We start from the raw sequence: 26,077 nt of genomic DNA on the forward strand, positions 1-26,077 counted from the left end.
GCCCATCGGAGTCCCACACAGTCTGCTTCACACGGCGGACAAATGAACGGGGCTCTTTCCCAGGCAAGCAGCCCACCCTCTGGGATACCCCTCGGCTGGTCCGCAGACATCTCCCCAGCTCCAGGGTTAGGGCCCCAGCCCATCCACCCCTTCCAACTTCACCTATCCCCAGGCCTGCCTCCCTGCCTCCTGGAGGCCTGGGGGAGCTGGCCCATATGGGACCCTCCATCTTTCCAGATGCTCAGCCAAACTTTGCAGCATCCTCGACCCCCACTCACCCCAGACTCAACGTGTCAGCAAGTCCCCTCAACTCTGCTCCAAGTGAAGGCCGGTCGGGCCATCCCCCCATCCTGGCTCCTGCACCCGGGCCTGTGCACCACCCCCTCTCCAGACCACCTCACAGCCTCCTAGGGGTGCTCCCTGCATCCCGCTGTGCTCCGTTTCCCCAGAAGCCTGTGGGCCTACCCAAACCCTTGGCTCCAGGGCTCCCGTCCCAGCATCCCCAGTGCCAAGAAGTTCCCAGGCCCCCCAGGGACCCTGAACACAGAAGGCGCACTCCTGCCTCAGGGCCTTTGCGGCTGCTGTCCCCTCTGCCTGGAATGTGCCACCCTGTCTTCCCTTCCCCAGCCGCCCTTCTCAGCGAGGCCCTCCCTCCCGGTGCCCCCTCTCCACCAGATTTCCCCCCTGTGTACCCGGGACCATCTCATTTCTCCTGAGCAACTTACTGATCCCACTTATGCTCCGTCCTCCCCAACACCAGAGCGCTTTCTCCGCGTGGAGACCCTGGTGCCCAGCACGGGAGTTCAGCGCAGAGATGGGGTCTGCAGGGGCTGGTCCTCCGCTGGGGGTGGTGGGGGAGCTGGGGGAGCTGGGGCTTGCCGCCCCGGGCCAGCCACGCCATCCCAACACCGCGCCCAGTGCACGGGCTTGCTCGCCGGCAGCAGGGCAGATGTGAACCCCCAAGGCCGGGGCACGTGGAGAAGAACGTGTCAGACACACCAGCAAGCTGTGTAATGAAAGGCTCGGTTCACTGGCTTCACCGTGTGCATGACAGCCCTGCCACATGCCCGCTCCGTCAGAGAAAAATGGGCCTTTGTGCGATATAAATAGCCCGGCCAGATGTGGACACGCCTGTGGGTTTCTTCCCGGGACTCCGGCACGGCCTTGCAGTGGCCCCCGTGGCAGCGCCTGTCAGCAGGACCCCGGGAGGCTGAAGCCACAGTGTGCCCGGGGGCAGGACCGGGTTAGCCGGTAGTCCCCCCTCCCTCCAGAACGCAGCCTGTGGTTCCTGACACCATCACTTCTGAGCAGGCGGCCCGCCAACCGGCGTGTGCAGGATTCGCCTGCAAGTGGCAGACCAGGCTGCCGGCACACGGCACGCTCCTTTATCCACAGAAAACAGGGACATGGAGGCTTGTCAGAGAGCCGGGGTCCCTGCAGGGACCGAGCGTGCTCTCAAGGCCGAGCGCTGGGTCCCCGTGCCAGAGACACGATGTGAGCACTGAGCCCGTGTCTCTGATAGGGGCCGGTCACCACTAGTCAGTGCTGCAGAAACGCGGAAGCACGTCACTTACAGCCCGTCTCACCGTGTTCTCAGAGCGCCACGGGCCCGTCCCCAGCCCGGCCGACCTGACGGACGCAGGAACTCACGGCAGCATTCCAGACTCCCGCTTCCAACAGAAATGCCAGGCACGCCACACGGTGTCAGTTCAGATGTTCCCACAAGTCACGAGGAAGGAATAAGAACAAACAGGTGACCTGAGTTCTTAAAATATATTCCATTAACAGAAATCCAAAGCACATCACAAGCACCCACCAGAGCCACACGCGGGATGGTCTACGGTCCCTCCTGAACCCGGTGTATCCGCACCCACGGCCCTGACCAGGCACCCATGGACCACTGTGCGCCCCCGGGGTGTGAAGCACGAGTGAGTGGCATCATCCACATGTGGCTCTGTTGCAGGACCAGCTGTGGCTGAAGGTGTGGCAGCTTCCGGTCACCACAAACGGACCCGACAGGACTGGCGTCCTGCACAGCAGCCCACTGCCCACCACGGTCCTGGCTCCGTGGAGCTCCGACCTCGGCAAGATGCACCCACAGCCGCACACACACCTCGTCAGCAGACAATCTGCACCGCGGGCCTGGGGTTGTCCTTTGGGGCTGACAGCCGCGCACGGATCCGCGTCAGGAGTGAAGTTAGCTGTGTGCGCTTACATTAACGAGTTTGAAACTTCACTCCCTCGCGTGGTCTCCAGAGACTAAAAGTCCAGACCATTCACCGTCAGATCAGTGCCACAGGACCCTGGATGCCCTCGGGGGTGGTCCTGGGTCACTGTGCCAGGGATGGCCTCCCAGGGCTGCAGTCAGACCAGACAGACCCTCCCGGGACGCCTGACCCTGGAGAACGTAATTAGCTACCTTCTCAGCGCTGCTGAAGCACGTCCACGGTAGCCCCACGCTCCGCTCCGCAAGACACGGCACGTCCCACGGATGGCGCCCCGCTGCGTGACCCCAGGGCCTCCCTGGCAGCCAGGCGGCACGCGCCACAGCTCAGCAAGACTACGGGACTGTGAACGACCAGGCGACACCGAGACGACCAAGGTGCTCGATTTAGCTCACTTTCTGCACGGAAGGCCTCCCGGCAGCACGTCCCGGCTGTACGAGTTTGGGTCTCACAGAAAAAGTGCAGGAGAGATAGAAAATTATATCCGCCGCAAACAGACATGAACCCTGTCCTGGGAAGCCACGGACACCCTCTCTGCCCCTCCTGCCCCAGGCTCTAAGGAAGCCTGCCGCCAGGTGGACACCCCCAGCACCCCGACCATCGAGCCTTGAAGCCGGCCTCCCAGAAGGCGTCCCAGATGGCCTGGTCCCTGCTGTCACGGGCGGGACACATGATCCTGCAGTCAGCTCCTTGCAGAGGCCCTTCTGGGTTCAGGCTGTGTTCCCCGGACCCTCATTATGATGGATGGGACGCAGGGCTGATGGAAAAACACATCTGCTCTGTGCCCATACGAACAACCCACTGTCGCAAAGTTTCCTCCAAAGCACTTTAAACCGGAAAAGCTGATCCCTTAAATGAGTTGTTTCCCCACTTGAACAAGCTTCTAGAATATATTTTTAAATCTTCCTAAGCATTCCCTTTTAATTTGCCTTTTGCAGGCGAACTATTTGCGACGTGAAAGGTAACGCCAGCGGGGGTTTCCTGACACGGTAGAGAGCTCCCTGGGCCTCCGGGGGTCAGGGAAGGCCTGGCCGGGATCCCGGGACCAAGGAGCGCCCTCCCCCAGCAGGCGGTGCAGGAAGAGGACAGGCTTCCTGGGGAGGACACAGTGGGTGACTGAAACATCCCACAGACGACATGCTTCTGGGAATCTGTCTCAGGGGGTCACGTGTGCACGAGCCTCTCACCCAGGGCTCCCCACTGTCAATGGGAATTCTTTTCTAGAACCAACATGGCCAAGGACCACGTGGCACCTTGCAGAGGCCTGAGATAGCTACAGGTAAGGACAGAAACGGGGTATTCACAGCCCAAGTTCCCATCCCAGCAGACCCCCAAGGGCATAAAACCACCACGTCCCCAGAAAGAGGATTAAGTCTGTGAGGGGACAGTAAGGACCAGACTGGCAGCAAACTGTGGGGATGTCCTTCTGGATCGGGCAGCTGCACCTCGTCCACAAAGCAAGGGGGCCACGGTGACACCCACCACCCCACCTGAGACATGTCCACACATGACCAAAGCCGTCAAGACAAACCTGTTAAACCTGCACGACCCGCAGGCTTCCTCCTTCCCCTGGAGAGCAGCGCGTGCAGGAAACCGCGGTGTCCGCCACGTCCCTAACCCGGAGTCCCGGGCAGGGCAGCCCTGGGGCTGAGCTGTGTTTCTGCAGTAGCCAGTGGATTAACGGGTTGCATTAAAGCGAGGGTGGGGTGGGTTTCAGCAACCCGGCTCTCCGGGCAGCTGATGAAACTTGGTTTGGTTCGGGCGGGAAGTTGTCGGTTGTGGCTGAGACCCGATTGCCACTTGAGATGCTGAGAGTGGACCCACTCCACCTGACGGTCTCTGCGGAACCTGGGACGATCGCAGCCACGTGGCAGGTCCTGCAAACTCAGCTTCTCGCCGGTACAGACACGGGGATGTCTCACTACCTCCACTCCAACACTCGGGTACGGTGCAGAAGCGAGGGTCCCTGGCCGTACGGTATTGACGACAGGGATGCCCGCAAAGCTGGGAAGTGGTCCCCCACGCTCTCCCCTTACGTCACAACGTGGAGACGGTTTTCCTCGTGGCACACCTACATGATACGAGCCCTGCTCTCTTTACAACACGGAATTTTCTGTAGGACGACAGACTGCATTAAGCCTCATGCCCCCAGACAGCAAGGTGCAGAGCGGATGTGACAAGCCAGCAGCACCTCGCACTGAAGGCCGCCTGTGCCGTCCACAGAAGCACCAACCGATGCTCCCGCCGCCCCCGCGCTCCTCAGACAGGCCTCGTCCCCCAGAACGTTAAGCCCATGCAGTGGGGCCACTCGGGGAGGGGGCTTTCTCTTTCTGGGCAGTCATGACTCCCCGTTTGGCGCTGCTGGTTTTGGGGGGCTGGGGCAGGTCCATCCCCACGCAGCTGCAGGAGCAGGAAAACCAGCGTCACGACGACACACTTCAATCCTGCTGGTCCCCTGGTGTGCGGGCCCATGAGTCAGACTGACCATGACTCAGCCCACTTGCAAGGTTCAGCCTTCACGAGGTGGAGGCTGCAGACAAAACCACACTTCATCTGTCAGTCTGCTGGGAGCAGGGGGCGCAGGGGGCGCAGGGGGCCAGGTCCCGGCCACCACCACGGGGGCCGAGCGTGTTCCGCAGGCGAGGTCCTGCTCTGCTCAGCGGACGCTCACAACTACGGTGCCGCCGTGGACTCTAAACGCCATGGGATTTCTTGCTTTTTTCAGATACATTTCTGCTCTTGGCACGGAGCCCTGTCTACAGCTATCAACCTCACACACACTCCACACGGCACCGTGCACGTGAAAGTGAACCAGCACACCCCCACCTGGGGGGCAGAGCGCCGGCCAGCAGGACTCGCTCCCACACAAGAGGCAAGACTGGGAAAGTCCACGTGGGGAGCTCCCCTGCACCCCATGACCTGATTCTCAGCCCCTGCATCCCATGGAGGGGGAGGGCAGGCCGCAGGGCCTCAGGCCCACTGGAAACTGTGGCTCAGCCAAGGGCAGGATGGTTGTTAAAAGGTCGTTTAAAAAAATGACCAGGTTAAAACTGCTTTTTCACTCATTCCTCATGAGGAACCAATGAGGTGTTACAGCTCTTCAAAGGGGAAGTCCGAGAACGGGGTGGGGGGTGACCGCCTCGTGGGGACGGGGCTTCCCTGGGTGATGGAACATCCTGGAGCCAGACGCCGGGGGTGGCTGCGGCACACCGTGAATGTCCTAAATGCTACCCGTCGTTCACCGTCCCGTGGTCAGCTCTATGTTATGTGAATTTCACTCCATAAAACACGCACAGGAAAGGAATACTGGAACGAACCCCCAACACACACAACATGGCTCTTCCCACGGGATCAAGTCAACGGTGCGGCCGGCGGACAGAACGCACTTGCTTCCCTGCCGAGGAGCGCTGTCCGCGCGGCTATCAACGATGTGCCGTGTACGAAACCGGACAAACCCCAGGGGCTCCGACGCGCCTCGTTCCCAAGTCCCAGGTGCGAAGCAGGGAGGGGCAGGCGTTGAGACCCAGGAGGAAAGGGGTCCCGGGCCAGGTGATGGTGCAGGACGAGGTGGGGAGGGGCGTGGGGGGCCGAAGGAGCCGGGGGTCGGCCCTCCCGCAGCTGCCTGGGGCATGTACCTGGGGACCTGACCCATAAAATGCTAAATGTGTGAACAAAAGAAAAGATCCCCCTTCCTCAAACAAAAAACATGGTGATGGCTCAGGTCCGAGCTCACACAGCCTTCAAAATAAGGATCCGTGACGCCAATTCACCTCTAGAAATGGCTTTTCTTCCTGCCAGTCTAGGATTCTCTGCAGGGCTTGCAAGAACCCGAACGGCACGGGGAAGGCCTCCCCTTGTGTGAGTAAAACCATTGTTGTGGGAACACACACACATTCACTGAGCTGCTAACGACCCCACCAGTGCAGGTGCACCTGCCCAGACACACGGACACTGTGGACCATGCGACAATGTGGACCGTTCTCTCGGTCACAGAGGCCGTCCAGGGATGAGAGAGGTCCCTTCTGTCCAGAACACATGCAGCGTCAGGTGTAGAGGGCACATGCTTCCTCGGCATGCGGACACGCTCGGGAACGTCTGTCTCGAGGCCCGAGCTGGTCTGTGCACACCCTAACTCCTCAGAGCCAGCCAGACAGCCCGTCACTGCAGTCGGCGTGTGCACAGTTTGCTGGCTGGCCGGACGGTGGGCGTGTCCCCGTGAGTTCCATCCTCGTGGGAAGCGGAGGGGGTGATAGCCAGGCCCAAGACCCCTTGTGGGGTGTCAGGATGATGTGGACGAATGTGGATTCCACCTCCACGGCCCCGGCCCTCTCGTCACTGTACGACCCAGAGGCTCCAAGCCACGAGCTCCACAAAGCATGACCTGAACAGGCTTCTGTCACTCTTTTACAAGCAATCAGAACACAAGACTAAAATGTAACCAACCTCATGGGAAGAAACTGCATTATTAATCCACAGAGTTAACCCCATAAAATTTCCGTGAAGAGCAGTGGCTATTCCTCTCCCGAGGGGGCCCCTACCTACAGCCCTCACCTGCCTCCGTCCCGGTGGCCACACGTGGATATGGACACGGGAGCCCCTCCCTAGGACAGTGTGCCCCCCACGCCCCTTCACGCCCTCCCAGTCCCGTGTGCTGAGACCTCGGCATTGGCGGATGACCTCGATCTCCCAGGTGGGTGCCCCTCAAGGCAGCATGCTCGCAGGCATTTGGTGCCCACGATCCAGCCCCCGAGACAGCAGGGCTGTGGGCGCTAAAGGAGCATGCACCCTCACACTCTCGGTGAAGGAGCGGACCCTAATTCCCTCCTTTCTGGACCTCCTACAGGAAAGATGTGCTACTTTTATAGTAAGGCCGGAAATCACACCCAGAGAGGCTACATGTCTTATCAGCTGCTGCAAGGATAAGAGCGCAGGGAGCACACCCCACGCCCCTCACAGCCCCCCAAGGCCTGCGCTGTCCCTGAGCCCGGAGGGACCTCGCCTGGAACTCCCCACCAGCCATGCCGCACACACTCAGCCTGCATCTGAGCCGCCACGGATCAGTGAGACGAACAGCAGCCACACCGAGCCGCTGGGGCGGTCCCCATGCTGGGTCTCGTCACCCCAACGCCTCGAAATCATGCAGAAAACTGTGCACCCCAGATCTGCACCCGGGCCTCCGAGGGATAGCACGTCGCTGTGCCTGTACTAGGTCTGCATTTGCAAAAACCCGTTGTCCTTCTATTGCTCATGAACCCCTCCCCTGTTCTAAAGCCCCGAGTGACACAGATCTTTTAATTAAACGGAGCACAATTAATCTTGCTTTAAGAATTCCTAAACAGCTCTGACCTCTCCCCTCACCTAGGAAGAGTTACACGATCAGCGTCTGCAGTCTGTATGTCTGTCCCCCCAACGCCACGCTGGATCCCACCCCCCATGTGATGGCGTTAGGAGCCGGCGCCTTAGGGAGGTGACTGGGTCAGCAGGGTGGAGCCCCAGTGAGTGGACTAGTGCCCTTCTAGAAAGACCCCGGCACCCCCGCCCCCTCCTCCACGCGAGGACACAGCAAGAGGTTTGTGACGCGGAAGCAGGCCTGGGCCCGGGGCAGCCTGCACCCTGGTCTCGGTCTTCCTGCCTCAGGACGGTGAGAAATAAGCATGTGTCGTCTGGAAGCCACGGGTCTGTGGTGCTTTGTTACAGCAGTGAGAAAGGACTAAGACAGGAGCCAACATCCACAGCTTTCATCATATTCTAGAAACATCCACAGTAGGATTCACGACGTGGTGTATGTGTGAGGACATGCTGATGAATATCTTGCATTCCTGGTCCTGCCACGTAAACACCACACAAGGGCGCCTGGGTGGCTCAGGTGGTGAAGCGTCTGCTTTCGGCTCAGGTCATGATCCCAGGGTCCCCGGATCGAGTCCTGCATCGGGCTCCCTGCTCAAAGGAGAGTCTGCTTCTCCCTCTGCCTCTGCCTGCCACTCCCCCTGCTTGTGCTCTCTCTCTATCTGTCAAATAAATGAGTAAAATTAAAAAAAAAAAAAAAACACCAACCAAGCAATCTCTGCTAAAACCTCTAAAAAAAAAAAAAACAGTAGCTCCATATGGACTTATTTTGGGCTCAAAAAGCAACCCAGCTTGTGGCTTCATTGGGAGTAGCTGGAAGGGGTGGGCATTACTCAGGAGTGCAGACACAGTACCCAGAACGGCCCCCCTGAGCATCAGGAAGCAGGGAAGAATCTCCCCCACCCTGTCGGGAGACTCTCCCATGGGAAATGGCTCCCTGGCGGCAACCTGGTGCTCCTGCAAACACATGGAGATGTACGGTCACTGGGGTGCAGGGTTTGGCTTGCTGCCCTTGGGCACCAAACGCTGCCCCCATGGCATCTCGCTTGCTGCCCCCTAGGGACACCCAGAGAACCCAGGAATCCACTTAGGGAGACTGGCCGATGCCTTCGGCAACCACGATACCGCGTCCCGGAGGCGGCATTTCAAACACAAGATCTGATACGTTCCCAGATCTGGAGAAGGAGGTGTGATCCCTACAGACCCCAGAGACACACTGACAGGGAAAACTCTGAGCACCCCAGCCAATGACGTGGAGGGGATGCCCCAATTTCTCCACAACCGCAGACTACCGAAACTCACCCACGATGAAACGGACACCCCAAACAATACCCTAAGTACCTAAGGATCTGAATTCACAGTTAAAAACCTGAAAAACACACCTCCAGACCCAGATGCGTTGACCAGCACAATCTACTAAACATTTAAGAAATCACACCAATCTTACGCAATCTCTTCCAGAAAACGGAAGGGAAAGAAAAAGTGTTTCCCAACCTCAAAGAAGCCAGCATTACTCTGATAGCAAAAACCAGACAAAAACAGCACAAGAAGATGGCAGACCGATATCCCTTATGAACACAGACCCCAAAATCCTCACGAAAATACTGGTAAATGGAATCTGGTGACATATGTAAAGATCCGTTGCAGCCAAACAGAGTTTATCCCCAAACGCAAGGCCGGTTCGGTACGCGAAAATCACTAAATGTAATACAGCAGGTTGGCCGTCCACGGAAGAAAAGACACATGAGGGTATCAACTCGTGTAGGAAAAGCATCTGAATTAACTCCATATTCATTCACCACAAAACCTCTCAGCAACGTGAGGGCCTCCGACACCCGGCAAAAGGCATCTACGGAGAAACCCCCAGCCAGCAAGGTACCGTGGGCTGGGAGACTGAACACCCTCCCCGAAGTCGGGGACAAGGTAGGTGTCCCCGCTCTCCACTCCTGACTCTGCGCTGGATGCCTGGCTCGAGAACAAGCAAGAAAAATACATAAAATGCATTCAGATTAGCAAGGAAGAAAGAAACAGGCCTTTTCAGAGACAGCAGCATTGCCTACGTTGAGAAACCTAAGGAACTTCTAAAAAAAAGCCTCTCAGAACAAGAGTGTTTAGCGAAGTCACAGGACACAAGGTCAATAGCACAAAACGAGCCATTTCCACGTGCTCTGTAACGACAGTAAACTGATAAATGGCACTTGGTCGCGATGGGAATAGTCTGTTCTGTAAAAGGTCCTGTTACACGAATTAAAAGACAAACTACAAACAGAAAATACTTGCGAGTCATGTATCTGACAAGGAATGTGGATTAAGAACATTGTGGAAAACTCTCAGAACGCCACGGGAAGAAAACAAGCCACCCAATTAAAATATGAGCACAAGACCCGAACAGACACTTGGTCAAAGTGGACGTACAGGTGGCAAATAAGGACGTGGGACGGTGGTCAACGTCACCAGCCACCGCAAGGTGCAAGTGAAAAAGCCACAGTGAGACACGCCACCCCCAGGTCGGGTGAAAAAGCAATCACTAACGACACCAAGTGTGGGTGAAGATGGAGAGCCACTGAAACAGTTGCTGGGTCTGTGTACTGAACAACTATGCCCTTGTGACGTGAGATGCTGCAGCCACTCCAGGAGACATTCGGTGCTTCTGATAAAATAAACATGCACTTGCCCTATGACCTGGCCACGCCACTCCCGAGTATTCATCCCGAGGACATGGAGCCATGCGTTCACAGGAGAGCCCACACACCGATGGTCATGCAGACTCTGCTCAAGCCTCGGATGGAAGGCTACTTCACAAACACACCTGCTGGCCACCACGCAGCCTCGCAGGCAGGACGCCGGGTGCAAGGAGCCTGCGCGGTAGGCTACCCACCGCACGGCACCACTTGTCAGACATTCCTGGGAGGGGTGCTCAGGGACCGAGAAGACCGCAGCCATGGTGGTTATGAGTGAATACAAAGGGAGAGTACGGGGCAGGTCTGGGGGGACGGGACTGTTCTGTGTCCTGACTGGGGTGGTGCCCACATGAATCTACACAAGTTCTAAAATTCATGATAGAACTGAACACCGAAGGTCATTTCACCATTAATTTAAGACAAAAAGAAAAAGGAACGAAAGGACGGTAGGCGTCCCGCGGAGCGTGGCCCGTTTGACTCCAGACCACCACATGGCGCGAGCATCTCAGCAGAGCGAGTCAGAGGAATCTTTTAGCTTCCCCAGTACGTGTAAAAATCACGTGTCTACGTTACACTGTCGTGTATCAACCGCACGATAGCACTGTGTCTGAAACACGACACACGTACCTCGATTACAAACACTTGACTGCTAACACCTGCGAACCACCATCCGAGCGTCCAGCACGGCGGAAGCACCGATCACAGACCACGTAGCAAATATCATGATAAAGAAGAGGGCTGAAATGCTGGGAGAATTCCCAAAAGGTGACACAGAGACAGACCCGAGGTCAGCAAAGGCTATCAGAACAATGACGCCGATTGCTCGCTCGACACACGCGCACCTCACACCCTCCGTCTGTAAAAAGAGCGGTAAAGGGAGGGCGACAAAATGAGGTGCGCCTGCATACAAATTAGGACAGAAATGGTTTTTTAGAGAGGAAGAGAGAGGGGTGGGGAGGGGCAGAGGGAGAGAGAGAACGATCAAGCAGGCTCCCCACCGAGCACGGAGCCCCGATGTGGGGCTCGATCCCACGACCCCAAGGTCGTGACCCGAGCAGAAACCAAGAGTCAGACGCTCAACCGACCCTTGATTGCAATGTCCTCATTTTTAGCTAGACACAGAAGGACAAATACTTTATAATTCCATCCATTTGGGATCCCCCGCAGGGTCAACCTCACAGAGACAGAGAGAGTAGAGAGGTGGTGGGCACCCGGGGCTGGGGAGGGCTGGGGGGTTAGTGTTTAGTGGGGACAGACTTTCCCTCTGGGAAGCTGAGAAAGTCCTGTGGACGGACGGCGGTGTGAGCGTGCTTAATACCACTGAGCTGTACCCTTAACAACGCTCAGAACGGCCAAGTTTATGCTGCGTGTGTTTTATTGCAATAAAAATCCTTTATTCTCTATCAGAAAAGTAGGTTTACAAAACCCTGTTTGTATAAACATAAAACCGTCAGGCGAGTTGTAAAAGGAAGCGGGGAAAGACGTGAATTGCAGCTTGCCCGGAAGACGCATCGCCATTGGGTTTGGCCCACGTCGCGCCAGACCTTCCCCATTCAAGCTATGCACAGGACACGGTCTGCTCCTAGTGTCCTCGGGAACCAACTGAGACTGACAGTCACTCTGTCCAGTCCTCCGGACTTTCAGACCCATGCATGCTTTGCTTCCCACGAGAGGCCACCCAAAGCCAAGCAGAACCCATCCCCGGTCTGAAGAACCACTGCATTTTTAGCCAGACCTGGGCTGAGCACAGCCTTAACCGGAACCTCATTTGGACAGACGGCTACAGAGACCCCAGGCGCAACAGTTAGTGGCAGAACGGGGGACCCTCCTCCAGCTCTCCTCCTTGAGGGGCCCCCGGGGGAGGGGGCAGGGAGAGAAGGGGGTCGTGTCCCCAAGGCAGCATTTCTGGTTTGGCAGCAGCTGTATGGCGCAGTCCAGGCTCCCGATTTAGAAAATCCCCAGCCACTCTGTGGACGCACGGGCACCAGCTTCTGGGCACGAGTCCTCTGGCCGCCCCACCGGCTGCCAAGAAGCGTAGCCCCAATGATGTCCAAATGCAAATCGCGGCTTGTAGACACCTGGCACCCACAAACAGCACAGATAAACACAATGTGACTCATTCACCCGGCTGTGTGTGCAGCAAGGACTTCGCGGGATTTAACCTCCCCTTAAACTCTGTGTTGCCGCTGGAGTCAAGAAATCACTGTCATTTTTATCCAAATAAGAACGTCACAAAGATTACACTGCACAGATAAATATAAACCAGTCTGAACGTCTCCACATCCCTAAGCTGCAGCAGTCTTCCCTCGCACACACAGACGAGAGAGCCAATACTCCCCGTAAACTGCTTTGGTCTCTCCCCTTCCCGGTACTCAGGCCGCTCCCTGTTAAACTTCCCGGCACCGACCAAGCGTCAGAACACATGGACCAGCGTCTGAGGACTCTGTTCACTGCATCAGCTCTTCCAAGCCTTACGATTCCAAGAACACCCTGGCCGAGGGCGGGGCTGAAAGCAAGGAAAATCGTCAGACTTGTTCCCCATGTCTCCCCCCTCCCCCCCCGCCGCAGACCTGCGTCCCTCGAAGAGGAGACCGCAGAAAGCATTTCTACTTAATTTGCCACTGCCTCTGGCCAAACCTTTCTGCCGTGAAACAGGGGGCTGATGTCAGGTCTCAGGTTTGTCCCAGCTGTGGAGGCCCCGGATGCCCTGCCAGGCCACCCTGGAACGTTCCGGAAGGCACTTCTGAGAGGAGTAGCCGGTGCATTAGACCCTGGCTGCGGGCCTGGAGCTGCCGTGCTGCTGGGACACCTGCTGTCGCCACTAGGCCCTGTCCTCCAGCGCTGGCACATTCCAACCACCCCCCACCCCAGCAGGCAGGGTCAGGTTCAGGGCGTCCGCAGAGCCCCCCACGGGCCCTGCAGGAAGACTGGGGCCAGCTGACCCATGAACACCGGAGCAGCCATGAACAGAGCTGCAGCCCAGGTCACCAGGAAAGGCCATGTTTCTCTAAAACAGTGAGATCAGAGGCTTCCCAGGAGGTCTCGGAGGCCTGGGGCAGGTGGGGCTCAGGCCGTGATCCCGCACACCCGGGAACAAGGAGAAGCCGAGGCCCCGGTTCCAGGTGACACTCCTCTCTGAGCTTCAGCCGGCGGGGAAGCCACAAGACACACACCGAGCACCAGGCCCTGAGGATTGATGTCCACTGTCGTCGTTGGACCCCGGGCTCGCGGCCCTGACATCTGCCTGCCCCACTGAGCCCCTCCGAGCTCTGCGACGGGCCCGCTCACTCATCTGTGCATCCATTCCTCTGTTCACCTCCAACACCACACCTGGTGGAAACGAGAGAGAGAAACCATACCCTTTATCGTTTTGGGGAACACTGGGGCGCTGCTCTCTGCTTGTCTCCACGTCTTCACCGAGAGGGTTGTTTCCAAACCCACGCAAACGGTGGGCTGAGCCCGCCCCAGGGCACCACACTGCTTTTCTCTGTCTGGCCATGATTATTTATCAGCAACTTAACAAGACGGCCGAGAGGCGTGATAAGAGCGTGCCAGGCGGCCAGGAGGCCAGCCCTGGCCGCACTCAAAGGGCAGGGACAGGATGGCAGGACCTCGACCCCCACCAAGGCCTTTCCCAGAAAAGATACCAGGAGGCACAGTACCAAGGCTTTTGGCGAATACGCACGTCCTCCAAGTGCAAGCTGGAAGTCAGGCCTGCTCTGGAGGGAGGCAGATAGACTCGCCCCCAGAGGCGCCCAGGGAGGCCCTGAGGCCTGTGCACAGGACTAGGGGTGGCGGGAACAAAGCTCTGGCCCGGGGAGGCCCCAGCCAGCGAGTGTGGGCTCCCCTTGCACGAGCTCCCAGCACCGTCAGAATGCACGAAACGTCACGTTCCTCCAGGCCAACACCGGCCCCATGGCGTCTTGGGATGAGCTGCGAGTCCTGCCTGCTGGGGGAGCAGGTCACCGCTCGTCCTCATACCCCGCGAGCAAGCTCACACGTTACCCGCATCCTGCCACGGGGCTGAGGCACGTGGGGACGTTGATTGGCCCGGTGGCTAAGTTTACGTGTCAATTTGGCTGAAACACAGAGGCCAAATATCTGGTCAACCCATTCCAGAGGCTTCTGTGAAGGGATTTTTTGACTGACATTAACATTTAAACCAGGAGACACTGAGTAAAGCAGATCACCCTTGACACTGTGCATGGGCCTCAGCTAATCAGCCGAAGGCCTCAGTACAGAAAAGACCCCCGAGGAGTGGGGATTCCGCCTCTAGGCATGCGGGAGGCCTGGCCTGCAGGTTTCAGACTTGCCAGCCACCCCGATCATGAGAGCCAACCCCGAAAATACATCTTTCTCTGTACATGCATGTGCGTGCACACGCACACCCCCCCGTCGGTCCTCCTCCTCTGAAGAACGCTGACTGAGACAATGGGACACAGTTTCTGAGCTGCAACCTGGCCCGGGCCACCCCGCATCTGAGCAGAACCTCGCAGAGAGGATGAGGATCCCGTGAGCACCCGGCGGCCCATGGAGGGATCCAGGGGAAGCCTCGTGTGCAAATGATCGGGGACTCACCACTCCACATGTGGAGCGAGCGGTCAGGGCGCCCGGCTGCCTCCCAGGAAGACACGCTGTGTCATGTATGACGTCGTGATGAATTCTCACTCGCGCTTTACCTTTCCAGACAAGTGAGAGGCGTGGAGGGGCGCCGGGGATGAGTTTCATCATTTGGCTAAAAGTACAATTAAGACGGATGGAAAACAAGTTCCATAAGCCTCCCCATGGGCAGACGCTCCTCAATCCTTGAAGGCCTTCTGGAACGCAATCCTCGAGGTCTGCTGTGCACTATTTTCCAGCAACACACATGCACACATGTGTCCACACGTCTGCACACACATGGCCAACAGCACACACCTCCAACTCCTTTTCCTGGGCCCCACCCTTCCCGGGGGCCTGGCTGGCACAGCCGAAGCCTGAGAGTGGCGGACTGGAGGGGCTCTGGACCTGGGAGACCCCACCTCCCCGAGGGCCCACAGGAAGCAGGCGATGCCCCCTGCTGGTCTCTAATCAGAGGACATCCCCCTCTGTTCAACCACGTAGGGGGGAACTGCCTTCCAACAGGCTGTGCTTTCTCAGAAGACGCTTCCCTACTCACTCACGGACAGACACACACCGAGAGAAGTGGTCAAGGACGCCCTCGACAGGGAAACACCCGAATTTCCACCGTGGGGTGAGGGACGTGGGCCACCCAGTCCTCACGGAGCCGCATGTGGCGTCACGGCACAGCACTGGGGGAAAAGCACGTTGCTGGGCCCTGCAGGACCACAGCCCCGGGGAACGACCCGCAGTCCGGCTGGTGCGCCCGTACGCACACACGGGTGAGAGGAAAGGCCCAGACCGGAGCTCAGAAACGCAGCGGCCCACGGCGCACCCTGGGGCACCAGGAGAAGGCGCCCTCTTCTTCATTCTCCTTGTAAGAAAAACACCATTAAAACAAAGGAAAAGTTAGTCAGCATATCTGACTTCCTGTTCACACTGAAGATTCGGCAAGCATTTTTGTAGAAACGCAACTTAAAAGAAAAGGCCCCACCGGCAGAGATAAAAACTCACATGAAAAGACAGGAGGCCCTTTCCTGTTTCCCCTCTGAGTCAGTGAAAAATTTTTCACCAAGCGGTGAGTTTCCACTGCGCTCTCCCCTCTATAACTTCCCACGAGCGCAGAGGCAGCCGGGTTTCCATTTTCCTGCTGATAAAGCCTCTCTGAAATACATCCTGGAGAAAGTGAAGGCCTGCCAGCCCCGGCACCCGCCCCGCCCAGCCACCAGCCTCCCCCCGCCCCACGCACGGCTCCCTGGCCTTCCGTGTGCTGCAGCAGGTCCCACGGCCCGTGCACGCCACCTCAGTTGGAAAAAGGGTCCTCGCACATATAGTCAGGTCACGATCATGGAGGTAGGACGAGATCATCCTGGGTCATCTGCGTGGTCCCTGAATCTATGGACAAGCGTCCCCACCAGAGACACATGGAGGAGAGACCCAGGCACAGAGGGGCGGCCGTCTGAGGGTGCTCACGAAGACCGGGCATAAGCCAAGGGACGTCTGGAGCTCCCAGACGCTGCGAGAGGCAGGAAGGACCCTCCCCGAGGTCCTCGGAGACAGCATGGTCCTGCCCACACCTTGTTTCTGGATTTCTGCCCCAGAACTGGGAGAGCATCAATTCCTGTTCTCAAAGCCACCATGTTCCTGATGCCTCGTTACGGCAGCCCGGGGGTCACGCATGCGCACACGTGAGATGTGAGCGCACTTCCTTCCCTGTCAGTTTACTGGATGGCAGGAAGGCCTCCCTGCTGCGTAGACCGTGAGATGTGTGGAATGAACGCAGGGAGTCATGTTCCTGGTACCTGTTGGGGTCACACTCCATGGTTCCATCCAGCACCCGTGCCCTGGGCTACCTGCCCCACCCCAAGCTGCCACCCTCTCTCCGGCCACTACACGGCATAACGAACTACCCCAGACTCAGGACTACGGCATTCACCATGCTCACGGTTCCGTGGGCCAGGAGACCCGATGTTCCGGCTCCAATGTCGGGAGCCCTGGCTGGGGGACCTGAAGGCTGCAGTTATGGGCAGGCCAGTTCCCTGACGTGTCAGGACCTGGCAAGGAGCACACGGAGACCACGACTGCTGGCTGCAGGGCCTGTGTGGCCATCTGGGGGCTTGGGCCTCCTCACAGCATGGTGGCCACAGGGCCATTGGCCCCGTACTTGGCATCTCAGGGCTCTGGGCTCCAAGTGGGCACCAGGCCACCTGCCCCATGGGGAGGACAGACATGGCATCTCGGTGGATTCATAACCACAGACTTTCTCCCCACACAGCTCTCAGCTGTCTCTTACCCGTCCTTGAGTCCCACACACCTTCACCAGCCACGTTGGTGAAGTTCAACGGCCTGGGAGGAGACTGAGTCAGCCACACAGCAGACACGGAAACTGGCACACACATGCCATGGCACGGTGCAGGACTGGGAGGTGGGCAATGCTACACATACTGCAGAAGCCAGGCCACACAAAGGGAAACCCAGCCAGGCGGCCCCTCTGCGGAGACCGGCTGGGAGTGTGGCGCTCAGGAGTGCAGGGAGCTCAGGGGTGCGGGGTGCTCAGAGGCACGGGGTGCTCAGGGGCGCAAGGAGATCAGAGACACGGGGCGCTCAGGGGCGCAGGGAGATCAGAGACACGGGGCGCTCAGGGGCGCAGGGAGATCAGAGACACGGGGCGCTCAGGGGCACGGAGAGCTCAGGGGAGCGGGACGCTCAGGGGCACAGGGCACTCAGGTTCATGAAGCCAGCAGTGGCTGGATTCTGTTGCTGAGCAAAGCCAAGCTGTGTGCCTCTTATTTTAAAGCGTGCAAACATCTCCCTAAGGAAGGAAGACAGAGAGAGAGAGAGAGCGAGCGCGCGATTAGGACAGACCTGGTGTCTCTGCTGCTGCTCTGCTGCTCGTGACCTTCCCTTGCGTTTCAAGTCAGGAAAGGAAGTGGCGACAGGCCACCCCCGAGCTGGGCAGGGGACCCACCACGAAGCAGCATGGGTGGCTGTGGGCAGGGGTGGCTGTGGGCAGGGGGCCTCAGCTGGTGGAAGCGATGCGAATGTGCTCTCTTGCCACGGCACTCACAAGGCAACTGACCGTCTGCCGGCAGCTTCTGTGTGCTGCTGCCCCAGGACAGGACACCCAGCATGAGGTCACACATGGGTCACTCTGTGGGCGAAGATGACCACGACACCGCAGGCTGCGGCCACCGTTTCCTCCCCGAGACGCGTCCCCTTCAGCTCTGAGCAGACCGGCAGGTGCACCTCCGAAATGCAGAGACCCGCAGGGCATTCACCAGCCTCGGTCCGGCTCCGATGCCCCAGGGACGCACCCCACGCTCGGCCAGCAGCTTCGGGCCGTGGCCACGCCCCCGGCAGACACCCTTCCAGAGGCAGCGTCTGTGTTCCAGGAGCCAGGCTCCTGCTCCTCGCGCTGCCCAGTGGTCACGGGAGGCCGGCAGGGGCAGTGGGCGGTGAGTGGAGCTGCGTTTCCCGTCTGGTTCAGGGTCTGCAGCGTAAGTGCTGGAAAGGGCCTGGAAACAGCCCGGGCCCTAACGTCTCCTCCTGTCCGCGGCGTCTCACCTGGGAGAATGCTGGAGTGTGTGCCCCTGCCTCCTCTCTGACCAGGACGAAGGAAGTGTTCCTTGTGGTTCTCCCTCATTTAGGAAACAGGGTGACAGTGCAGAGCTGGTCACCCGCTGCACAACGAGACGTGCTCACTGGACACAGCGCTCACTCCTGCTCACAGCAAGCCCACGCCCCTGGCTCGGGGAGTCTCAGACGGTCACTGCAGGAGACAGGGACATGCCTTTCCCTGAAGGCCGCTCTCCAGGATCTCAGCCCTCAGAATCTATTTGAAAAATCACATTCCCAGGGTGGTCTTGTCCACCGAGCCAGGGGACTGTGGGCCCCACACAGAAGGCCCGAGGGAGCCGGCAGTCTTTGCAGGATCCCACATTTGAAACCCAAGCCACTCCCTCGGGTTTCAAAGACATGCCAGCCGTCCAGTTCCGCCTGCTCAGCTCAGGGACTCTGCCGTGACCCAGTTTCCCAGCCCTGTGGCTCTTGAGCACGCGGTTTCACGGTGGCCTGCAGCCCCTTGTGCTCTAGGCCCTGCCTCATGCCTGGCCACAGACAGAGAGAAACCGAGGAGGAGGAAGTCCCAGGCACGAGAGTATGAAATACACAGCTTGCATCCTGCCAAACTGTTAAAACATCTATGCAGTCACACACGGAGCCAGACGTCAAGGGGGGTGTTTTTCAAACTGGGGGGTGAGTAGAAACAGCTTTTAAATTAGCTGTGATTGAACACATACCAAAAGTGTGTAGCTAGGGGTGAGTGCTCTGTTGAGGAAAACTTTGGCTTTAGGGGTGTGTCTTCTCACGTGTGTGCACGTATGTGTGTGTGTGTGTGTGCATATGTGCACAAGTACTGTGTGCATACGTGCATGCGTGCTGTGTGCATGTGTGTGCGTGCACACATTCGCACACACCCATGCGCACTGGTCACAGTACGAAATGCACGTCTTACCTATGAGACAGCCTCAGGGTCAGAAAGCGGCCAGGCTTCCTGACTGCAGTGAAGTTTTAATATTCTAATAAAAAATGTTTTTGAAAATATTATAAATGCACCAAAACCTCCCTAAAGCTTGTTTTTACACAGGACACTGAAGTCCACGTGCATCCCAGCTCCACATTTGCCAACAAGGGATCTTTCACTGTCCTCTCATTCTGTACTCCCGCGACCCCCACCTCCCCCCGCCGCTGCCGGCTGACCCCGCGGCCCACCAGGTGGGGCCGGCCCTGCTGAGGTGACAGGCCAAGGCAGGAGGAGAGCCTGCACCCACCGCCAGCCCCGTGGGCCCACCTCTCATGAGTGCACACGGCCCCCACACACTCCTGCTCCAGGAGCTGGTCCTTACCCGGATGGGAGGGGCCGAGGCGGCTACCCCACTTCCCACGGCATGTTTTCCACTTAAAAGCACAACAGACAGTAAAACACCCACCTGCTTGTTAAGCACGGCACGGGTACGAGAGGCCTCGGAGAAGTCGGCCGGGCTCTCGGGACATACGTGTGTGTGTGCACACGCGTGTACTCAAGAGAGCTCAGACGCGGGAGGCAAGCACCAAGGACCCCCATGGGAGCCATGTCGACACCCATCACGCGCCCATGGCTCCAGGGCTGCAGGTCAGGGAACAAGGACAGCAAAAGATCCCTTGTTGGCAAACGTGGGCTGGGACGCACGTGGATTCAGTGTCCAGTTTAAAACCAAGCTTTAGGGAGGTCTGGGTGCAGACAGGGTATTTTCTTTCTTTTTTTTTTTTTAAGATTTTATTTATTTATTTGACAGAGAGACAGCCAGCGAGAGAGGGAACACAGCAGGGGAGTGGGAGAGGAAGAAGCAGGCTCCCAGCGGAGGAGCCCGATGTGGGACTCAATCCTGGAACGCTGGGATCACGCCCTGAGCCGAAGGCAGACGCTTAACGACTGCGCCACCCAGGCGCCCCAAGACAGGGTATTTTCGAAAGCACCATTTACTCCTTTCCGAGTGAACACAGGCCCTCGCTGTGCCCACGGTCAATGAGCGGCTGTCCTGTTTGCCGTGTTGTGTTGATTTCCCTTCCCACAGTCACGCTCTGTACTGTGACTTCGGGAGACCGGCTGCCCCTCCCTGTGACTCCTCATCTCTGACCCTCCCCCAGATACAAGCTTGTATCCAGGTTTTCTACTTACAAACACTGGCAAACACCCTTTCCAATAAATGCCTCTTTAGACCCATGATTCCTGCAGATACATTTCTAGACGCTGAGCTACAGGGGCCAAGGGTACGTGCATCTTTGTGCACTCAAGATGCCGCCCAGGGAAGCACGCCTTCCTGCAGGCCTCGGCTCAGAGCTCCTGGGCTCACATCCTCCTGGCTGAGGGACCCCATGAAAAAGTTTCCAAATCTCTCTGTTCACTGAGTCCTCACCTGTCGCCAGGACTCCACGAGACAGGGAGAGACGCATTTGGCAAAAACAGCCACGTCATTCCTTCCCATAACAGCCTCGCGGGGTCCATCCCTGCCTTCCCGAGGCATCAGTCAGAGGCGCCAGAGTCACCCTCCGCCTGGATCTGGGACCACTGGTCCCACGCCTGCACAATCCAACTATATGATTCCACTTACGTGATGCTCTGGAAAAGTCTATGGGGACAGGAAATGGATCTGTGGTTGCTGGGGGTGGGGAGAAGGATCTGACTCCAGAGGGCACAAGGAAGTCTGCAGAGTTAAGGACATTTTCCACATCCTGATTCAGTGGTGGTTTCATGACTGTGCATAAGAGCTCACACGGCAGGACCTTACAGGGGTGACTTCTGCTGTGGACAGACTACTCATCAGTAAACCGGACTTAACAACACGAACCGCCACCCGGCAGAGCAGGCCTTGTCCCCTGCTCTGCTGCACTCCCGGGTCAGGCACGTCCTGAGCACCCTCCAGCCTCCACACCCGCGGGCCCCACAGAGGCCTGCACCGAGCCCAACACCCCGCCAAGGCTGCCGCCTGCTGGCCTTCTCCAGACAGAACCCGCACTCAGACTGAGGGCCCCACATCCTGCTGGGCTCTCAGATCTGCCTTCTCCTGCTCTGGGACACCTGCTGGGACACCGGGAAGCACAGACCAATCCCTCCTTCCTCTACCTCAACGGTTCTCAAGTCCGCCCGCCGGTTAGAATGACCTGAGCAGCTTGTCAAAACCACTAGTCTGTGCCCTCCCTCCCACCCGGGGATCGGAGATGACTGGGTGGCTGGGGGGCCAGGCACTGTAAGACTCCAGACTCAGAATGAAAGAGGAAACATCATGCAGAACCGACAGACTTTAGAAGTATAACAAAAGACTATGACGGGACAACTTTATTCCAGCACGTTCGACAACTTAGAGGAAATGGACAGATTCCTTGAAACACACAGAAGGCTGTCTAACATGCAAAAATTAATCAACATAATTCACCATATTTATGAAAAAAAAGAAAAACCATACAATCATTTCCACAAACACAGAAAAAGTCTATGACAAAATTCAACATCCATTTATGATAAAACCTCTCAGCGAATGAAAAACCTCCCTCACCTTCTTAAAAGGCATCCAGATAAAATCTTCACCTAACATATTTCATGAAAAAGCATTAAGTTCTTTCTTCCTATGACTGGAAACAGGCAAGAATGTCCACTTTTACCATTTCTGTGAAACACTGTACTGAGGCCCCGGACAAGAGAATAAAAAGGGAAAAAGAAACAGATAGCATTCCAGTTTGAAAGAAGAAGTAAATGGCCTACTCATAACTGTCAGGATTATCTACGTGCAAAGTCTTAAGGGGTTACAGGAAAAGCTACTCAAACAAATAAGTAAACTTAGAAAGGTCACAGGATAAACAAGCCATAAAAAAAATCAATTGCAAACACTTGCAATAAACTGCAAAATAAAACTTTAAGAAACCCGTCCATAATACCATTCAAAAACACGAACTATGTATGAATACATCTGATAAACCCGTATAGAACCCATACACGGGCCTCTGCAAGTCACTGCTAGGAGACGTGGGGGCAGATGGACGCAGAGGGAGGGATGGCCCACGCTCCTTGGCTGAGAGCCTCAGCGCTGTGAAGACGTCAATTCTCTCCAAATTGATTTAAGGAGTTGATGCGATCTCAGTCAAAAATCCAAGCTAGTGTTTTTATAGAAGTTGACGAGCAGATTTTAAATTCATATGGAAATGCAAAGGGTCTAGACTAGACAAAACATCTCAGAAACAGCACAATTGGGAGGCTCACCCTACCTAACTTCAAGACTTTTCACAAGGCAACAGTCAAGGAGACACAGCGGGTGGGGGGCCGACGAGAAATAATCCAGAATGGGGCAGAATCAAGTCCAGAAACAGAGCCACGCCGATAAGCTTGGGTACTTTCCAAATACGATGCCAAGAGAATCCAACAGGAAGGATCGTCTTTAAACCAACAGTACTGGAACAACTGACGATTCAACGTGGAAAACAATGAACCTTAATCCTTGGCACTTTCCAGTTAAAAACGAACTCAAAATGGACAACAGAGCTCAACCTAAGGGATAAAACCATAATGTTTTCAGAAGAAAACACAGGAGAAAACCGCCATAACCATAGGCCTTAGGCAAAGATTTCGTAAATAGGACACAAAAAGCACACACTACTAAAAACAGTAGATAAAACGGGATTTAATCGGAACCGAAAACATCTGCCCTTCGAAAGATGTCATTAATGAAATAAATAGCGAGCCACAGACGGGGAAAACATTTTGCAATACACAAGTCTGACAAAGGACCTGAATCCAGGACACGTGCTCTCAGAACCCAGATATAAGATAACCCCATTCAAACGTGGGCAGAAGATCTGAACAAGTTCTTCACAGAATATTTACACATAAACCCGGGGAGAGCTGCTCCACCACAGGCCCGAAGATGCAGCCCGTAACACATCAGAGGAGCTAAAATTAAAGATGGTGACAGCAAGTGTCAGCGAGGCTGGGAAACCGTCCTTTCACACGTCAGCACGGGACGGGAAATGAGCCGAGCTCCGTGGAAAACAGTCTGCCAGTTTCCCAGAAAGGTAAATAATAGACACTTACTGCATACCCTACAGGCGCGCTCATTCGCAGCTACCCGGGAAGAAAACCCATATCTACACCAAGATGTGCGCGTGAATGTACACGTTTTACTGCCTTTTTTAAAAATCTTTTTTAAAAGATTTATTTATTTGAGAGAGAGAGAGAGAGAGCATGAGCAGGGGCAGGGGCAGAGGGAGAAGCAGACTCCCCGCTGAGTAGGAGCCCGATGCGGGGCTCTATCCCAGGACCCTGGGATCAGGACCTGAGCTGAAGACAGATGCTTAACTGACTGAGCCAGCCAGGCGCCCTGCTTTATACCACTTTTTATCGTAAAGCACACACAAGGTAACATTTACCATGTTACAGTGTACCATTTAGTAACACAGACCACGTTCCCAGCACTGTGCAACCATGACAGGACGCAGCTCCACAGCCCCTTCTTCGCCCCGAAAGGAAACCCCGCTCGCATGAATTCACCCATCCCCTCCCCCAGCCGCAGGTGACCTGACTCCTTCCTGCCTCCACAGGATGTGCCTATTCCAGACATTTCACATAAATGGAATCCTACAATATGTCCTCATCTATGTCTTTGTTCACTTAACACAATGTTTCCCAGGGGCATCCATGACGTAGCGTGCCAGTGTTTCATCCGGGTGTGGCGAGACACGTCCACCTGGCCATTCATTCATGGACAGATGCCTGCGTGGTTCCCATCTCGTGGCTGTTGCCAGCCGTGCGTCTATGAACAGTCCTGCACAGCATTTGGCTCGAACGCCCGTCTTCGGCTCTTCTGGGCGGACACCCCGGGGGAACTGCTGGGTCCCAGGCCATCCTACACCGAACTCCTCAAGGACTCTCCATGCTGCACGATGTCCCATTCCCGCCAGCAAGGCACCAGGCTCTCATTCCTCCTGTGCTCCCCAACCCTCTTTCTGGGAAGAGGTGGGAAGTGGTATCTCGTCGTGATTTTGCGCTTGCCTGGTGACTAAGGATGGTGAGCATCCTACCACGTGCTCCTCTGTCCTTTCTGCGTCTTCTTGGAGACGTGTCTGCTCATGTTTAACTGGCTGCGTATCCTCCCATGTTGAGTTGAGCCCCTGGCACTTCTATTCCCAACAACACCAAACGGGAAGCAATGCAAACATCCCCCAGCAGGTGCGTAAATCGATAAACCCCGGGACACCCGACCATCCAATAGAAGTCAGCCCTCAACAGACACGGAGTTCTCGCACACACAGCAGCGCGGCTGGACACGGAGTCTGTGAACACACCTCCCTTTTGAAACTCGAAGAATCACCTCTCATCCACCATAATCTAATCTCAACAGATCAGAGATCGCCGGGGCAGGGGCCTGAGTACAAAGGGCAAGAGGGAATCTGGGGAACGCTCACAGGCCAAAGGGTCTTGGTCGCCCCCATGCAACCCTGCTGTGAACGCCAAGCCTCTGGGCACTCCGGTGAATGGCTGCATGGGCGTGGCACGTCCAACCCCAGGGCGGAGCGCAGATGCCGGGCCTGTGTCACCATTATGGTGGCAGCAGTGTGGCTGCGCACATTTCTCAAAACACCCCACGCGCCCTGAAAACAAGACCGTGGCTGCATAGAAATCACAGCTCGTTAAAACTGGTGAAGGAAGCGCTGCCTCTCTGGGCAAGCGCCCCACCTCTGCCGCCCCGTCCATCCCAGGGCTCGTCCAGGCGCAGGCTGGGCCTTGACCCGGCGGCCCTTCCCCCACGCAGCCAGCAGAGCCCCGGGGCCGCCTGGTAACACAGAGCTTCCCACTGGGGGTCTGGGGAGCACTGCCCATGCGCTCCGGGGGGCCCACGCCTTCACAGACCTGCTCTCAGCCAGCGGTCAGGTGTCCTGGGACCAAGTCGCTGTCCTAGACAAGACCCAGGTCCTCGCTGGTGGCTGGGCCCACCTGTAGGAGACGCCAGGACACACCCGGTGGGAATGTTCACAGTCCACCTGTGGCCACATGGCCCCCAGGATGGGGCCCCACTTCCAGCCTCAGTTTCTGGCCAAACCCGCCCCACAGCGGACCTGCCCCTCACCCCTCTCCCCTCTCCTGCCCAGCACAGTAAGACGGCAGCACACCCTGCCCAGGGGCCCCGTGGATGGCTCTCCAGGCCCCCCAGTGCCCACCCGTTAGCTCCTGCCCATGCTCAGAGACCTGATGTCACCAGCCTCCACAGCTGGATGAAAACCCCAACATCACCCAGGCTGCCCCCCCAGCTCTTCCCCCACTTACCGGCCCCCCTCCTCCCACAAGGCCAGCTCACAAAACAGGGGCAGCACTCCCCCTCCCTGCCTCCCGAACTCCCGGCCCACCACGCCCCCAGGCCCCGAAATTCCTCCAGGACACCTCAGGTCACCACTGACCTGCAGGTTGCTGGGGTCAGCTCTGAGCCCTCACCGCAAGAGACCCCCTGGCTGGGCAGCTTTCCTCCCGCCTCACTGGCCACCGCTCATGGTCCCTTGGCGTGTCCTCTCCTCTCTCTACCTCAGGCTGTCCCGTGCTGACTGGCAGCTTTAAAAGTTTCTTCCCTGGGGGGCGCCTGGGGGGTGCAGCGGGTTGAGTGTCTGATTTGACGTTTCAGTTCAGGTCAGGATCTCCGGGTCGTGAGG

At 57.1% G+C, this 26,077-nt stretch overlaps 1 protein-coding gene across 2 annotated transcripts in view; it reads right to left on the minus strand.

Annotated features, from left to right (window-relative positions):
* SEMA4D (semaphorin 4D) overlaps positions 1–26,077 on the minus strand; it is a 96,092-nt gene that overhangs the window by 64,194 nt on the left and 5,821 nt on the right. The window contains exon 1 of one of the 2 annotated variants that reach the window (XM_087858904.1): positions 726–2,783. The exons of the other annotated variant lie outside the window; for it this stretch is intronic. Within the exon in view, the coding sequence (XP_087715030.1) occupies positions 726–901 (176 nt within the window). The 5' untranslated portion in view covers positions 902–2,783. Of the gene's footprint in view, positions 1–725; positions 2,784–26,077 lie in introns of those variants that run through there. 2 annotated transcript variants of the gene reach the window in all.

Source organism: Ursus americanus, chromosome 34 (genome assembly GCF_024610735.1).
Source record: "Ursus americanus isolate L20-20 chromosome 34, mUrsAme1.1.p, whole genome shotgun sequence".
NCBI classification, from domain to species: domain Eukaryota; kingdom Metazoa; phylum Chordata; class Mammalia; order Carnivora; family Ursidae; genus Ursus; species Ursus americanus.